Source organism: Ornithorhynchus anatinus, chromosome 2 (genome assembly GCF_004115215.2).
Source record: "Ornithorhynchus anatinus isolate Pmale09 chromosome 2, mOrnAna1.pri.v4, whole genome shotgun sequence".
In the NCBI taxonomy this organism is placed as follows: domain Eukaryota; kingdom Metazoa; phylum Chordata; class Mammalia; order Monotremata; family Ornithorhynchidae; genus Ornithorhynchus; species Ornithorhynchus anatinus.
The window spans coordinates 77,850,889-77,868,868 of record NC_041729.1 but is presented as its reverse complement, the minus strand read 5'-3'; the positions used below and the strand labels follow the sequence as shown (position 1 = coordinate 77,868,868).

Below are 17,980 nucleotides of genomic sequence, written 5' to 3'. Positions count from 1 at the left end.
CCAGGCACTATACTGAGCACTGAGGTAGACCCAAGGCAGGACACGGTTCACATCTCACACAGGGCTCATGGTCTTAATCCCCATTTTACCCAGATCATCTTAATCCCCAGATGAGGTAACTGAGGCACAGAGAAGTGAAGTGCCTTGCTCAAGGTCACAGAGCAGACATTCATTCCATCATTCATTCAGTTGCCTTAAATTGCGCGCTTACTGTGTGCAGAGCACTGTACTGAGCGCTTGGGAGAGTCCAACACCACAACAAACAGACACATTCCCTGCCCACAGATGAATCCACAGCCCAGGTCGGCGGGGGAGCCGAGATTTAAATCCACATCCCTCCGATTCTCGGGTCCAAGCTCTATCCACTAGGTCCCTCTGCTTCTTGTGAGCTCCCTGAGGGCCAGGGCCTCATCCCTCTCCCCTGTGCTCAGTATATATTGCCTCTGCATCACGCAAACGCCTTCTAAATAAGTAACAACCTAATCATACGATATCATGACATTTCTCTTCATGATTTAAGATGCAAAAGAAAGCAGGCAGATGATCAATACTTTTAATCAAATTATAGCTTCAAATGATATTTTCTTAGCAGCATAAGAATTAGCTTTTCACATATACTAAAAAAAGAGATTTGTACTTTGCTTTTTATTATTCCAGATGTTACACTAGAGGAACTGGAGAGAGAAAGTAGAAAGAGGTTCATAAAACACACAAAGAAGGTCATTGATTACTGACGATTATTATGTTCAGAAATATGTAAAGAATTCTGATATGTCTACTAAGGCTGCCATTCTTTCAACAGAAAGTGCAGTTTACAAAATTGTAATGTTGGGAAAACAATTATAATACAAAATACATTCACACAAACACACACACACACACACACACACAATACAAAAGTAAACTCCGATAGTTGCCTTCCACGCAGGAGCATTTTAAGGCGCTTCACAAATATTGTTGATCCAAATTACTCTTTGCTTTGGATGAATTAAAGCAAATAAACTGAACAATTCCCTAGATATACCAAAGACACTTTTTCAAAACGAGAAAAGAAAAGCATCTTCCGGTACCGTGGGTCAGAGCAGCAGCATTGTCTATGAACCCACCCACTGCATTCCCTACTAGCTAAACATTATCAGTGAAGTCAAGATAAATCATTCCCACTCACAGCTTTGCACTTTGCAACAGCAGATCAATTTTAAAGTCTCAAAGTGACTTTCTAGTCATACATTCTATCATTTCTATTGCAAACAGGAAGGTAGAAAAAGATACACAAGAGGGCCTGCCCTAGGATAGAACGTCATCGGACAATACATAAGAACAGTATTTACATTTACATGATTATAGAACACATTTTATAAATACAATTTCTATGCATATGTGGGGGGACGGTAATGAAAGACGGACTCTTTCGAATATTTCACAACCGGACGAAGTGACTTTAAAGAGCTAACGGGTGAGCTACAACTGAAAGGACATCTTGGGGTTGCTGTACAGGAGAATAATTTTTCTCTTACTATGACAAAGCAGTCCTTGTGCTTGTAATCAATGGGAGATAAGACTGCGGAGTGGAACAGTTAAGGACATCCCTGAAAGCCCAATATTGCTACTAAATCCACACGGGAAATCACACGGACATTAGATGGAATGTCTAGAAGATAACGGCTGCGCACAGGGTGCCGAAGCTGGACAACGGTGGCAATTTCAAACACTCCGTCCTTGCGGCAGTTGAGTCTGGCATCTCACTGCCACGCACCGATGAGTCGGAGACAGAGGAGTTTCAAAGTGGATCGGATTTAAGACCACTCCAAAAGTTAGAGGTGTTTCTTGAAAGACAACACGAGTTTTAACTGGGCAATTCTTGAAATAGCTAGCCTTGTTTTGCATAGGATTTTAGGGGAATCGCTCTAAACCGTACGCTCCTTGGGGCAGGGATGCCCACTTCACTGTGGTGTACTCTTCCAAGCACTTGGTACAGTGTTCTGCACACGGTAAATGCTCAAAAAATACCACTGATTGATGGATAACTAAACCCTCCACAACTCCAACGAACTAGCCTATTAAAATTCCTTTTCCTCTGTCTGATCGGGTGAGGCAAGGAAGGATAGCGGGGCCCATGTTGTTCAGACTTGTTCTATCACAATCCACCAGAAATGGTAAAAAGGATCAAGAGAGTCATGACGGAACAAATAAATACAACAAGCAACAATTATATCATAAACCCTGCCCTCCAATTTTGAACTCTTGTTTACCAATATTAGATTCTGGCTCAATTTCATTTTTCTGAAGGGTAGAAGAGGGATATTTGTATTGCTAGTTTTACCGGGGCCGTTTACAATATTAATAGAATATTTCTTTCCCTGATAAGCTAAACGTAGGATGGATTAAATTCAAACTTCCTTGAATTCTACATGTGACGGATGATAGAGATGTTGAGCTCTTAACTGACGTATTTCAAGTCGCATATTACTTAAATCAGCGGGGTGTGAATGCTGCCTACACCCTGCACTGCGTACAAAGTCGGTTCCTATACTTCTTAAGATCAACTTAAAAAAAAGTTCCTACCCTTTTGCCATGGGCAAAACAGCCCTTTCAAAAGGATAATGGGGATCCAGGCTTTTTTTTTTTCTTTGCATATATCACCGATGCAGCACTGTTGGAAAAGAGTTTAAAGCACGGCAAAGGAAACTGGTGACAGCTCCTGAAATATCATAAACGCATAAAACTAACTGGATTCTTGGGTGCCAAATCGATCCCCAGAAAATTTGTAATGACAATATCGTAGAGACTTGACCATAAACTCATTTTTACTCAGGACTGTGGAAGAAATGAAACTGACTCATATCGTCTTTTCAAAGGAACCGTCTTTCGCTAAAGTTTAGAGACCTTGGTTGCGGCATGAACGGAGGCAGAACGCTGAAAGTTTGGTTGGGTATTTTTTCGCCCCGGCAGTTTTGGTTCTACTTATAAATCAGAAGCAGCTTTAAAAGGTAAACTCAGTGCCAAGAGATAAGCGGGAATCTATCCGCTCCCGAAGGCGAGTACTTCTTTCAAATCAATTGGAGATCGATTCATCATTCAGTAGAATGAAATATTTTGGAGAAAATCTGTACTTTTGTAACAAACTCACGTACTGATAGGAATACCCACGTTCTCATAGAGCCGGGGAGGGCCGGGGAGGTAAGGTGAGGGGCGACGAGCGCTTTCTCGGGAACCCTCACGGTAATGAAAACTCACACTGCAGCTTTCACCCGTTCCAGCGTTCACGTGCACGGGCCGCCAACGTCGTGCCCCCACCCCGGGGCAGTTTCCTCTAGAATTTAGCTCAGCGAGCCTCAACAGGCTTGGATCGTTGGAAGAACGTTCCCTAATCCTCTAATCAGGATCTAGCCAAAATGCATATTGCAAATACACGTGGCAGCAGACCGGGGTGTACATTAATAATCCTGCAGCCCCACATTTCCTGGATGCGGGACGTGAACGGTCTCGTTCGCCATCAGCCGTGGCACAGACGTGAGCTCTGTGCCTCGTGTCTGCCTTAGAACGGAGCCCCGGGGTTCGCTTGGCAGGTACCAAAAAATGCCCCGAAGAAGAGTTCCGCCGATAGGGGTGGGAAAAGTTCCGTATTTGGTTAAAGCAAGGTAAAACTGTCTTTCAAAATTCCGAAAAGGTTTTCATTTTTTTAAATTACTTCACTTATGTACAAATAGATAGCAGGCAACTCCTTTAAAAGATATCACTATTTTCTTATTTTAAGTACTTTAAGTACCAGGAACTGATGATACAATTCAGTCCATAAAGCTTCCCTATAACAATTTTTTTCTCTAAATTGATTAACAGTTGTTGGAATAAATTAAATTTTGCAAAAGATTTCCTTATACGGGGGCGGGGGTGGGGGTAGGGGGACGACTAAATAGACAGAGCATAAACACGGTAAAACTTTTCCTTTCATTCTGCGTAAATTTACTCTGGAAACTTTGTCAAATCTCTTATAACCGAGGGCATTCTAAGAAGTCTCTACTGTAGAACAGGGGGTAATTATCTTCCGGGGGTGCTAAACATACACTAGGTCACGAATTTTTTGCACCCCTGTACCTGTGGGCTGACCATCTTCATCTGACTGCTGCTCTGAGTTTTGCGAACTGCTGTATTCGTACTCGATCGGCTTGGGATAATTGTACGGGTAACCATTGTCGTCGAAAAACCTTCGAAATGTAAACTCATAGAAGGCGTGTTCCGGATGCTTTCCATTTCTGTACCATCCATTTAGTGTGTCATTCACATTCCCTTCTTCATCCGCATCGCTCCTTAACTTATCCGGATCCACCGGGTCGAAATTGGACGTATCCGTCGGGTGTGTGATTTTGGGAATGTATGAGGCCGACTGCTGTCGAAGGTCGCTGGAAAAGTCGATGACTTTAAAAAACGGATGGGCTTTGATCTCATCCACGCCATTCTTGCCTAAGCGGTCTTCTGGGCCTCGACAGAGTTTGATAATAAGGTCGGAAGCTTCTGGAGTCAATTTAGCTTGCGGTGGAATGTGAAGAGCTTTTTGCCAGTTAATAACCTTCAGAAAAAAGGGGGTGGGGGATGCAGGGGAGAGGAGAAAACGAGAAGAAAAAAAGGTTTAATTTCTCTTGAAAAGTTAAGAAATGCCAAGTACAAAGTACACGAATCCCGTGGGGCAACCGATCCCTGCGGGTAGCCGGGAGATGGCACCGGGCTGATCCCGAAGGCCTTCGCGGCTGCCTCTGGGTTCAGGAGATGCTGTGCCCCAACCTTGCTCTAATTCAGGGCCACGATGGCTTCTTCCTGTCACGGAGGGAAGAGGGGACCTCAAATTCCACCAGGGCATTTTCAAAAAGGACGATAAAACCCTACAGAGTGGCTTTTACTGCTTCCTGGCTTTACTCTCTAGCCAGTCAATAGAGAACTGGAATGCGAATAAATGACTGTGTTTTATTATAGGCCTGGGTTTAGGGCTTTTCAACCAGGTAAGAATAAAACGCCTCAAGTCCCACAGGTACTAATTGAACCCCTTTACTAAAAACAACCTTAATTTAGAATTGGCCGTTTCGCCCATTCCTTCTCAAAGAAATTCATTTTACTTTCATGTTTCACAAAAGCGTAACATTTCTAGGATCTATACATATTTTATAATTTTACTACTATCGATCCTTGCTTTTTGATATTCGTGTTACCTTCATTTGTGTTTCTAACGGTGTCTGTGCTAGAAAAGGAGGCTGTCCCACCAGCATTTCAAAAAGAATCACACCAACGCTCCACCAGTCGCACAACTGCGTGTAGCCTAAAAGACACCAAAGACTGTCCATTAACGAACGCACGGCTTTGAAGGAAATTTATGAAAAAATCAACAGACATCGAATTAAAAAAGCACCCAACACACTTCTTTTGTGACCACCCACATTTCCACGATATTAAATTCCTTCTTTACACCTCCCAGAATAAGATGGTGATTCACTTTTTGGAAGGAATGAAAAAGAACCCCTTCCTATCTTCCAGAGAACTGAGTGGGCCTGAGTGAAACTGTGGGCTCCCCAGTCTGGGGTGGCTCAATGGACTGGCCTCCTTCTCTCGCTTTCCCCGTCCATACCAACAAAAATATGCAGGCAAGGCACGGCAAGCAGTACAAAAGAACTGCTGTCGGGGAGCGCTCTCTGGCTCCTTCACTACCATTTTTTGTTTCCCTGGAGAGGAGGAAAAATATACTATCCTTGAGTGTTCTCTCCCGTGTAAAGAAAATCCTGGTGGGTCAAAACAGAGAAAAGAGCCAGGCTCACCAATAAACCCGAGTAAACGAAGGAAAACAGGCTTTGCTCATTCTCGAATGCAACTGGAAAGTTTTGGCACTAGTCTTATTATGGAACGAAACGAGAACAACAGGAGAGAAGCAGAGTCCTACCGTAAAGAACACAGGCCTGGAAGTCAGAGAGCCTGGGTTCTAATCCCGGATGCTCCACCCGTCTACTACGTAACCTTGTGCAAATAATTTAACTCCCCTGTGCCTCAATTATCTCATCTGTAAATGGGGATTAAGACTCTAAGCCCTCCTACGAGGGACACAGACTGTTTCCAACCTATTTAGCTTCTATCTACCCCAGCACTCAGTATAGTGCCTGGCACACAGTAAGCGGTTAACAAATACCATTAAGAAAAAAAGATTGCTTTACCTGTTCGCAACAACACTTCGGGGGCAATATAGTTTGGGGTTCCCACCAGTGAGTGTGCCAGACAGCGCTGGTGTTGGCGAGCTGCTCTCCGCTCTAGAGGTTTCAGTCGGTCTCCACATCGGCAGTTTGCGGGGTCACCCCATTCATTACTGAAGTCCATGCTGTCTTGGCGTGGATGGTCACCTACCGAAGTGAAAGCGTTTAGGTGGGAAGCTATTTGCAAATGAGAGCCAGGGTGTAACTACAAATCCCGTTGAATCCCCGCTCCTTTTTTGATGTTACTTCATGAGCACCTCAAAAAAGCGCTGTAAAAAACCCCCCAAGTCAAGGAATTTCGGCGTGAGGTACGTGGGTAAATATTATTACATGACACTTAAGAGGGTGAAGGTCAAAGCAAGGGGAAAGACGAAGTCATCTGCCTCAAGAATGAATAAGTTCAGGTGTCTCAGACGATCAGATTATTCTGGAATTCTTTCACTCGTCCAATCAATCTGTATTTAGTGAGTGCTCACTCTACGTAAAGCACTAAGTGCCTGGGAGAGTACAATATAAAAATAAACAGACACATTCCCTCCCCACAATGAGCTTACAGAACTCATCCGTCTCTTTCCTTTAGAGTTTAAACATATTTTCAACTAAAACCAAACAAACAGAAACGAGTACCGATGAGTCTTTTCCACTCGACTGTCTGTGTTACGCAAATCCGTCAGGAATTCGGCCCCATCAGAATCCTCCAATTTTTCGGTCGGTTGGGTAGAGGCTCGCCCACACAGCCCACGTCTGGGGGGAGAGGTGCCCTCTCCCCTTCCAACTGTACCATCCCCAGCTCCCAGCCACCTTAGGGGACATGCCAGTTTTCGGCCTAGGTCTCCCGGCATCAGTCAGTCTCGTCTTTTAAAGGTGACGGACGTGCTCGGTGGGGACCAAAGGAGAGCACAGGCTCAACGGGTCTACGTCAGGAGAGATGAGGGAGACTGCTTTCACTTACCGCTCTGATAGTATTTAGAATCGTGGGTCCATCGGAAGCCCGTACAGAGGCCAAAGTCCGTCAATTTAATGTGGCCATCGCGATCGATCAGAATGTTATCAGGCTTAATATCTCGATGAATGAAACCCATTTTATGAACGCTTTCAACCGCACAGGTCAGCTCTGCTACGTAAAACCGGGCAAGGTTTTCTGGAAAGACGCCCATTCTAATTAACAGGCTCATCATATCACCCCCTGGAATGTAGTCCATTACGAAGTACAAGTTGTCCTTATCTTGGAATGAATAGTACAGGCGGACCACCCACTCGTTGTCGGCCTCCGCTAGAATATCTCGCTCGGCTTTAACGTGAGCAACTTGGTTTCGAAGCAGCACGTCCTTCTTGCGCAGAGTTTTCGTGGCGTACAGGGCATCGGTATCCACTTTCCTTGCCAGGCAGACTTCCCCAAACGCTCCGATTCCAAGGGTCTTAATCTTCTTAAACATTGACTTGTCCATCTTAGCCCTCTTAAGACGGATGTAGTTCGACTCCTTCTGACACAGCATTTTTCTCATTTGATCCTGGGCATCCTGGGATAACCCCACCTACGCAAATAAACTCAACATTAAATCTGGCAACGACCCCCTTTCGCTCATTTCATCCTTCGTTTAATAAAATCAGGCAACGTATTTAGGTATAAAGGTTAAATGTGCTGTACTTTTTTTCTACGGCAGGTTAGAGATCTACGAGACATATAGAGAAAAAATAAAACACTAAATGTGCGGTATAAAATATACGCAGGAATCACAAGGTGAGTGTGTGGTTTTGTTTCTATTATTGGGAATGAGAGAAGAAGGATGGTGTGGGCCGGTTTCCCCACACTCCAGGAGACACCACCTCAAACAAAACTACTACTTCCACAAGCAGGAGAATCCCTTAATGGATTGCAGTCTTTCAGTGTGTGTTCTCTCAGGTGCCCCTCCAAATATATGCAAGCAAACAAACAAAACTATAAAACACTTTTCCTCAATTACAGTGGTGTGCTCTCACTTTGGTGTGCTCTCACTTCAAATTCTTCTCTCTGCTGGGAGGTGGCCCATGGGCACTTCTTTCCCTTGAGGGAAACAGGTGGTGGAGGGACCTTTCTATATTCTCCTCCTCCGATGAAGGGAATAAAAATAATTATATTATTACTATCATGGTGTCTATTAAGCACTTGCTACGTGACAAACACCGTACTTGAGTGCTGGCATAGACACAACACGATCCGATGGGACTCGGGGCTCACCTGAAGGGAGATGGTAAAGTTTCATCCCTGATTGGTGTTTGTTCAACTACTGTGTAAGAACATAAGGCAAAACTATCACTGACCATCCTTTCCGATGAGGAGCAAGAGAACAGCCAGTCACTGATGGCTCTCTCCTCTAAGTTCCACCAGTCAAAGGAAGGATAATCTTTATCTCTTTCAAATGCAAATAAAAGAGAGGGAATGGTTTTTGTTTTCCCCCACATTTAAAGATGGGCCTTTTCCTCCTCACAAGGTATCATTCAATAACAGATACTCTTCTAACATATCTGACTTCGATCAGAACGGGATAAGGAAGAAAACATTTGTTATTTAAAAAAAAATACTCTTGGGTGGATGGAATGCTTGAAGTTCATCAGGGACTAGTTCATCTTCTGCTAATTAAGAAGAGAGCTAATTAAAGAGTCTAAATTAGAAACTTGGGGTTAGCAGATCAAAAACTGTAAGGCACATAAGAATAGGAGAGTAGTACAACCTCATGCTTTATTACGATGCAGATATGCATGCAGAGTCTTTAAAGAGGGAGCATGCTAGTCTTAATAGAGAACTGTTGCTCTGAAATCTTACTTGCCTACAGAGTAATGGAGGCTACAGAAGTCAGCCAAGCTTCCAACATCTTAATAGTTTATATCAGCTGTTAGTGAAAGTGAAAAGGAAAAAGGAAAAAAAAATAAACTAAGAACATATATCTAGAAAGACTTTACATGCTATAAAATGCACCCCAATAGATCGCTTGGATTTTGTTGTTAAAAAAAAGACGGGTTCAGTTTATAGCATGAACTAAATCAAAATGCAATACTGTGAAATACGTAGATTTCAAAATGTCATTTCAAGAAATTAGCCCAAGTGAATAATTCTGAAATATCGGAATCTGTAACGAGTTTTTCCCTGAGACCCTAAGAGGGGCAGAGCAATTGCTACTTTACAAAACCTTTCAAGTCATAATTTAATAATGTAACGCATCATGAAACCCCAAACTCCAAGCTCCAATCCCCCAATGGATTTCAATGACAAAGTAAGATTTTATTGACTAGAGAGCTGAGATCAAAAATAAACCACACAATACATAAAAACCACTCAGCAAATCAGCAGCAGAGTCAGGAAGAGAATCTAAGTCCCTAGGGAGTAGCTCACAGAATCTCTCAACGGAATCAATGATGAATCTGCAAGACGCCTCAAAGCTGTAAACCCTACGACAGGCTTTTTCTCCCCCGTTCAAGAGCTCCGGTCTCTTTCCTTTTAACGAGCTCCAACTACAATCCCCGCAATTTTGTGAAACTTCAACGAAAAGCTAAATTAATTCACTAAAACGACAGGTCCTTCGCATTTCTAGCTTGTTTTTAAATGCAGCTCTGAGTTTCGTGGACGTAACTTCGAAAAAGTCGTCCCTCTTCCTGTTTCTACAGACAGTAGGCATAAATCCACCCACGGCTGAGATTTTTCTTTTTGTCATGAATGAACACAAGCCATCATCCCAGAATCGATGAGGCAATCTTACACATGCCAAAACGAGCGGGTACTATTTATACACGATCAATAATAAGTCATTCAGATACAAGGCCACGGCATCTTAAGAAATGCGCCAGGAAAAACAAAATGCATACATATCCAACAGAAGATGATCAGATACTCTTAAAAAGGGAAAGGAAGGGCTCACCCGCATCATTTCATTCTCTAGCTGCTTCTTCCGGTGCAGGCGCTGGTGATGAGATTTCAGAATGTTTTCCACATGCTGTTCCATGAAGAATTTAAAAGCCTGAGGAGAGTAACTCTGGATACGGGACTCCCTCCTTTCTTCATCTCTCTTATTTTTCCGGACAGGAACCGGTGAGGTTGTAATCTGCTTCTTTTCTCTGTCTCCACTGTCGAAGTTATCGTGAGTCTTTTCGCCCTCCTCGTCTTTCGCTACGCAAGGCTGATCCTCTCTGCTCTTCGGCAGGGGCTCGTACGGCGGAACAGACGGGTTCTGGTGGAGCAGGTGTTTCGGATAAGGTGGCGGGGGTCCTTGATAATTTGGCGCCTCTGCAACCGGCGACATTACAGACACGTTTGGGGCTGGACCTTCAGAAAAAGGGATAACCTGGACAGCCTGGATTGGCTGCGGCATCCAGGAAGGATGGGTGGGCGCTAAGGCGGTCTGGAGCTCCGGCTTTAATACCCGCATACTTTTCACCGGCTGCTGGATGGGAGCCGGGGTAATAGCGGTCACCGTTGTAGCCGAAGGCTGGGAGCTAGCGGGGTGACTTGCCCGATTGCCCAGCGGGTTGTTAAAAGAATTCGATCTCACTGGAATGTTAGGTTGCCACGTGGGAATCTCGTGTCCGTTACCGGGGGACGACTGGGCTGGGGCGGACGACGACTGAGGCCAAGACGTTGGTAGTCCGGGTGTACTTATATTATAGAGTTCCATGTTGTGACTATTTCTATTTGGCACCATCAGGGACTGAGGAACAGTTCCATTAGCGTAGGGCGACGGAGCGGCCGGTACCCCGGTCTGCATCTGCAGAGTCGGGCTCGGCCCGTTGGCTGCGGGGAGGGGGTAGGGGGGCGGCGGCTGTCGGGTCACGGAACTACCGGGAACCACGCTCTGGTGAATCAGGTAATCGGCCTGACCGCTACCGTTCTGAATCCCGGGCCTTCCGGGTGGGAAGTTAAACTTGCTGTTGGAGCTCGGCATGATAATCGGCTGTCTCCCAACAGGGACGGAACTGATGCCTCTCTGGCCCGGAGGAGGAGGAGGAGGAGGAGGAGGATTCAGCGGGGAAGCGTTGACGGGTGGGGGCGGGTAGCCGTCCTGCCACGTTCCGGGCGGAACCGGAGAAATGCGAGAGATCATATATTCCATGCTGCCCGAATAACGCTTTGTTTGAGAGTTGGCTTCCCAGGAGGGTGGGGGTGGAGTCGTGCCCCTTGGAGGAGGAGGAGTCTGGCCCCTCGGGGGAGGCGGGGGAGGAGTGACACTCCTTACTTGTGGAGGAGGCGGGGGGTTCACTCTCTGTCCGTTGCAGGGATGACCCTGAGCGAACGCCGTTAAGCCCGACCCCGACAGGGGCCTTCCGACGTCCGTCTGAGGGTTGGGACTTTCCGAACGGTAAACGGCATTTTCTCCCAGTTGGGGCCCGAGTCTCTGAGGAACCAAGGACTCTTTAGAACCTTTCCAGCTTTGTTTGCGGTTGACTGACTGCTGGACGCCCCCTGATTTCATAAAACAGAAAGGACAACAGCGAGAGTTTTACCTCGGCTTTTCTAAGTTCGCTTCGTTTCGTGACTACTGATTCACACTCACCCATTTTCTCACAGTTAATTTTCAACAATGCAAAGTAGTTTATCCTAAGTGGAAGAAGACAGCTGAAGGTAAGCCTACACACCGAAAAAAAAAAAAATGGGACAAACCCCAAATCCCAAGGAGCTCACTTTATTCACCATTTTAGCCTGGAGTTTGAACAAGATTATTCACAATTAGGTCGTTTCACTTTCAAGGCGAGGGCCTTTTAGCTATTCAGTTACAGAAATAAAAATGTCTTGAAACTGTGGGACACTGGAAGCTATTGGGTGGACTTGCGCGTTTTCATTAAGAGAAGAATAATGAAAGAAAAGAGGCTGGTTAACCATTACCTGGTGGCTTCAGACCCGCATTAACAGGTCTAGCAGCTGCTGCTGCCATCTGCTCCCGACGAGGATCTTGGTAACTCATTTTACTAATAAATTCAATTGCTGCCTCTATACTTCTATTGTTAGTCTGTCGAAGAGCTCGTATAACCATTTCCTAAAAGGAGAATTTAAAAAAAAACCAAAATTAAACTTCCTCAAGGTCCCGCAGGTCCTGGTGTGCAAACATGGACCTTCCCGAATGACCAGAGAAGAAAGCGATTAATGTTGCTTGAACTGCACCTAGCTCTTCTGTAGTATGGGGACTGCGCTCTTGCAAAACCTCCCACCTGTTCCAACGCCTTGGGCAAACTCGCAGGGCCGGAGGGACGCTGCCATGAACGGAATCGCGTCAGAAGAAAGTTCCCAATTTCCTAACAATAATAGCCTAGCTAAAATATGTAGTGAAACGCACTGAAGTAATTATCGTAATAACACCGGTAGTAATACCTATCCATATAAGCATCTGTAATTCATTTTTTTATATTAATATCCTCAAGCTGTAAGCTCACTCTGAGCAGGGAACATGCCTACCAACTGTTATAGTGCACTCTCCCAAGTACAGGGCTCTGCACATAGTAAGGGCTCAATAAATACAACTGATTGATTGCATGCAAAGCCCTGGGAAGCTGCATGGTTTACTGCTAAAGGCACGAGATTGGGAGTCAGGAGACCTAGGTTCTTGTCCCAGCTCCACCACTTGCCTATGAGGTGATCCTGGGCAAGCCACAACCTCCCCGTGCCTCAGTTCCTCACTTGTCAAATGGGGATTTAAGTACAAGCCTTCCCTTCCTCTTAGACTTTGAGCCCCATGGGGGCCAGGGACCTGGTCCAACCTGATCATTTGTGTCTAACCCAGCACTTAGCACAGTGCTTGGCATGGACTAATGTGTGCCATCAATTTACTAAGCCCAGGGAATAATTCATGTTTGAGAATCAGACACGGCCTTGGACTCAGGATCTAAGAATAGGTCAGGGGTGGCAACATATGAATTGTTTAAATAGGAAAGACAAGGACAATGACAAATATAAAATGAGCAATAGTGTACTGTAGCTAGAGGAATAACACTCAAGCTCCTTATGGCTCAGAGTCCAACGGTCCCAGCAGAAATTCCAACTCCAGAGCCTTGCATGCGAAGGTTTGTTTTGTTTTATGGTACTTGTTCAGAGCTTTTTATAGGCCAGACAAAGCACTGAAATAGATACAAGATAATCAGGCTGGACACAGTCCCTGTCCCAGATGGGCTCATAGTCTAAATCAGAGGGAGGAAGAAGTTTGCATGCCGTTGCTAGTTATGCACGTATATAAAGGCTTTATGCTGGTAAGCATTATGCACTATGGCACGACAGAGTTAACCGTCAAACACCATTCAGCTTCAAATGAACTATTTCTGAAAATATACTCCATGACCTTATTTGAAATTTTTTACTTTCATTCATCATACACTACATTTTCTTCAAAGGTTTGCCACGTGACCGATGAAGGCTTTTTGAAACAGTATTAGCATTTAAGACTAATGCAATTGCAGATCTATTAAAGGAAATGTTTTGGGGGGAAAAAAAAATCTGCCACTAGCAAAGTCCAGCTAATATTTTGGTTTGCATTTTTTCCTTTACGAAATACTTAACATGTTTCCCATCAAAGTTAAATTCCTTGATTCTTCATCATCTTTCAAAACTTTCCCATTCAGTTTGTGGCTAAATCCAGTCAGATTTTCCTCCCCATATCCCAGATCCACCCTTCCCCCCATCATCCTAAGAGCTACCACCCTGGTCTGGGCCCTCATCACGGCCCAGCCTGACTACTTTAACAGCCTCCCCGTCTCCCTGCCTCACGCTGCCGTTCGGCGCATCCTTCTAAGACATCGCTCTGCATACGTCTCTCCACTCCTCAAAGACCTCCCCTTCACCTTCCCATCAAACGGAAGGTCCAGCTCACTGTTTTTACGGCACCGTATCAGCATTCTTCACCTCATCAGAATAACCGGGGTATTTGTTAAGCGCTTGACTATGTGTCGAGCACTGTATTCAGCGCTGGGGTAGATACAAGATGATCGGGTCCCCATGGGGTTCACAGTCTAAGTAGGAGGGAGAAGAGGTTCTGAATCCCTATTTTGCAGATGAGGGAACTGAGGCCCAAAGAAGTGATGTAAGCTGCCCACGATCACACAGCTGGTAGGTGACAGAGCGAGAGTAGAACCCAGGTCCTGACTCCCAGGCCCGTCCTCTTTCCACTAGGCCATGCTGCTTCTCACTCTCTTGTACTACGTACCCCAGTTTGCACTCTCTGTGCCTTGATCTCAACTCTCCTGCCTCTGACCCCTTGGCTCACACCCTTCCTGCCTGGAACTCCCTTCCCCACCACTCAAATCCAGCACACCACAGCTCTCCGTCTTCAAAAATCCTTCTGATATCCCACCTTCTCCATGAGGCTTTTCCCGATTTACTTTTCCTCTCCCAGATTATATCCACCAATTGCCAGTTCTGCACTTGTACACCAGCTAAGCAAGTGCTCACTACCTACCACAGCACTTGAGTGCAGGCTTGATATACGCTAGTAATAATAATAATGATAATGTTGGTATTTGTTAAGTGCTTACTATGTGCAGAGCACTGTTCTAAGCGCTGGAGTAGATACAGGGTAATCAGGTCGTCCCATGTGAGGCTCACAGTCTCCATCCTCATTTTACAGATGAGGTAACTGAGGCACAGAGAAGTGAAGTGACTTGCCCACAGTCACAGAGCTGACAAGTGACAGAGCAGGGAGTCGAACCCATGACCTCTGACTCTGAAGCCCGGGCTCTTTCCACTGAGCCACGCTGTAATTAAGCCCTCATTCATGTATATATCCCCTTTCGCGTCTTCTTCCCATCTGTCATTTATTTCAATATCTCCCTCCCCCAGTAAACTGTAATCTCCTTGAGGGCAGGAATCATGCCTTCCAATTCTATTTGTACTCAGTGCTTTCACACAATGGACGCACGGGAAATATTTTTGGTTGATCAAGAGATAATAGGGAGGATGTGACCTGGGTGAGCATGTGAGATTTCAAAGGAGTTTTGAAGATGGGTAGAGTTGCGCTCTGATGGATCTGAAGGGGGAGGGAGTTCCAGGCAAGAGGAAGAGTGTGAGCTAAGAGGTGGACGCAGGCGAGGCAAGAATGAGGCCAGGAAAGAAAGTGAATGTGGGAAAAATGGAGAATTGGAAGTGGGGAATAATAGGAGAAGTGATAGGAGGGAGAGAGCTGACGTAACGCTCGAAAACCAAGTCGGGAATTTCTGCTTGATGTGAAGAGTATATGTTTATGACCAGTCCCACCCAAGAGATTCTACTTTCAACACACTTGCCGGGTCGAGTGACTGCATTTCAAGCGTTTTCACCCATTTCCTCTTACTCCACATCAGCCTTTCGCACAGTTTCTATTCCCTTCCTGGGCTCCCCCCGTTGCTTAGCTCCGTTATCTTTAGAATACAAATCCTTAAGAGCACAAACAACCCATTATTTCCCTTCTCTGATTCTTGGGCTATATTGAAACTTAATCCCCAGCTTGCAACAGTTCTATTCCAGGTGGTCTGTCCAGTTCACCCGGGCAGCGGCTATCAGTGAGGCAGACTTGAGAGCTACGGCTATGCTTGGGTTGAAAATTTTGGGTCGGGGCCAACGCGGCCTACCTTGCTACTGCCAGGCCTGGAATTGGGGTAATACTAAATGGAACTGGAAAAGGTCCTGGGCTTCTCTTCGAGGGGGAAAGTAAGAAGAAAAAGACTCCTTAAAAGGTGGGTTCCTCAGGCAGCTGCCGTAGTGTGGGTGCCCCCCCCCCCACCCGAGGCCTAATAAAGCAATGTTAACAATAATAATAATAATTGAAGTATTTGTTAAGTACTGACAATGTGCCAAGAACTATAATAAGCTCTGGGGCAGATACAAGATATTCAGGTCCCAGCTGTTAACAATAATAATCATAATAATTGAAGTATTTGTTAAGTGCTGACTATGTGCCAAGCACTATACTAAGCTTCCAGGTGTGAAGCAGCGTGGCTTAGTAGAAAGAGCCGGGGCTTGGGAGTTAGAGGCCGTGGGTTCTAATTCCAGCTCCACCACTTGTCAGCTGAGTGACTTTGGGCAAGTCACTTAACTTCTCTGTGCCGCAGTGACCTCATCTGTAAAATGGGGATTAAGACTGTGAGCCCCACGTGGGGCAACCAGAGTACCTGGTATCTACCCCAGCGCTTAGAACAGTGCTTGGCACATAGTAAGCGCTTAACAAATATCATCATCATTATTATTATCAGCTGGAGCTCACATTCTAAGTAGAAAGGAAAACAAGTATTGAATCCCCATTTTGCAGATGAAGTAACTGAGGCCCAAAGAAGTTAATTCACTCAATCATATTTATTGAGCTCTTACTGTGTGCAAAGCTCTGTACTAAGCGCTTGGGAGAGTACACTACAACAACAGATACAGTCCATGTCCATAACGAGCTCACAGTCTAGGGGGAAGACGGACTTTAATATACATACTTAAACAAATAAATAAGTAAATAAACTACAGATATATGCATTCATGCTACAGGGATGGGAGGGAGGATGAACGAAGGGAGCAAATCAGGGTGACAGGAAGGAGTGGGAGAAGAGGACAGCTTAGTCAGGGAAGGCTTCTTGGAGGAGATATGCCTTCAATAAGGCTTTGAAGTGGGGGAGAACAATTATTTGTTCGATATGAGGAAGGGCGTTCCGGGCCAAAGGAAGGAGGTGGACGAGGGGTCGGTGGTGAGAGGGATGATATCGAGATACGGTGAGAAGGTTAGCATTACAGGAACCAAGTATACGGGCTGCGTTGTAATAGGAGAGTAGTGAGGTGAGGTAGAAGGGGGCAAGGTGATTGACTGCTTTAAAACCAATGGTGAGGAGCTGTTGTTTGATGAGGAGGGGGAAGGGCAACCACTGGAGTTTCTTGAGGAGTGGGGAAACCTGGTCTGAACGTTTTTGAAGAAAAATGATCCGGGCAGCAGAGTGGAGTAAGGACTGGAGTGGGGAGAGACAGGAGGTCAGCACCGGAGGCTGCTAAAATAATCAAGGCGCGCTAAGATAAGGGCTTGCATTAATGTGATAGCAATTTGGATGGGTAGGAAGGGGCGGATTTGAGCGTTGTGGCTTTTAGCGATGTTAAGTGACTTGCCCAAGGTCACACAGCAGGTAAGTGGGAGAGCCAGGTCCGTGCTCTGAGCACTGAGTACTAAGTCCCTCTGCTTCCCTAGATGGAGTGGATTGATGATGGTATTTGTTCAGCGCTTACTGTGTGAAAAGCACTGTTCTAAGCACTGGGGGGGGGGGGGGGAGACAAGGTGATCAGGTTGTCCCACGTGGGGGCTCACAGTCTTAATCACCATTTTACAGATGAGGTAACTGAGGCCCGGAGAAGATACGAGGCTTGACCAAAGTCACACAGCTGACAAGTGGCGGAAATGGAATTAGAACCCAAGACCTCTGAATCCCAAGCCTGGGCTCCTTCCACTGAATCACGCTGGCATCTGCAGCCGGTACCAGGTTCTCTCACCCACATCGATCAAGAGATGCATACTCACAGTCTGAAAAGTCTTGTCTCTGCGTCCTCACTCAGATGGACTTTGGTGAATCTACACAAAATTGCAACTTAATTGCAAAGGCAAACTCCCATTTACTGTGTTGCCACTGAGGCTGCAAACATACGCGTTGGCAAGAAACATTTGGATTTAAGCCTTTTTAAAATGGTTGTCTGCTTATGTCTCTTGCAGGTTTGTCCAATGTTTCAAAGCACCGTACACAATTGCTAGTTATTGTTCACTGACTTATTCATTCAATAGTATTTATTGAGCGCTATGTGCAGAGCA

At 45.4% G+C, this 17,980-nt stretch overlaps 1 protein-coding gene across 1 annotated transcript in view; it reads right to left on the bottom strand.

Moving 5' to 3' along the window:
- Positions 1-537: 537 nt before the first annotated feature.
- The window catches only part of LATS1 (large tumor suppressor kinase 1), a 33,861-nt gene continuing 16,418 nt past the window's right edge, over positions 538-17,980 (bottom strand). The window contains exons 3-8 of the mRNA XM_029054563.2: positions 12,079-12,229; positions 10,121-11,658; positions 7,180-7,762; positions 6,192-6,374; positions 5,202-5,308; positions 538-4,567 (exon numbers count right to left, since the gene is read on the bottom strand). Of these exons, the coding sequence (XP_028910396.1) occupies positions 4,055-4,567; positions 5,202-5,308; positions 6,192-6,374; positions 7,180-7,762; positions 10,121-11,658; positions 12,079-12,229 (3,075 nt within the window). The 3' untranslated portion in view covers positions 538-4,054. The remainder of the gene's footprint in view (positions 4,568-5,201; positions 5,309-6,191; positions 6,375-7,179; positions 7,763-10,120; positions 11,659-12,078; positions 12,230-17,980) is intronic.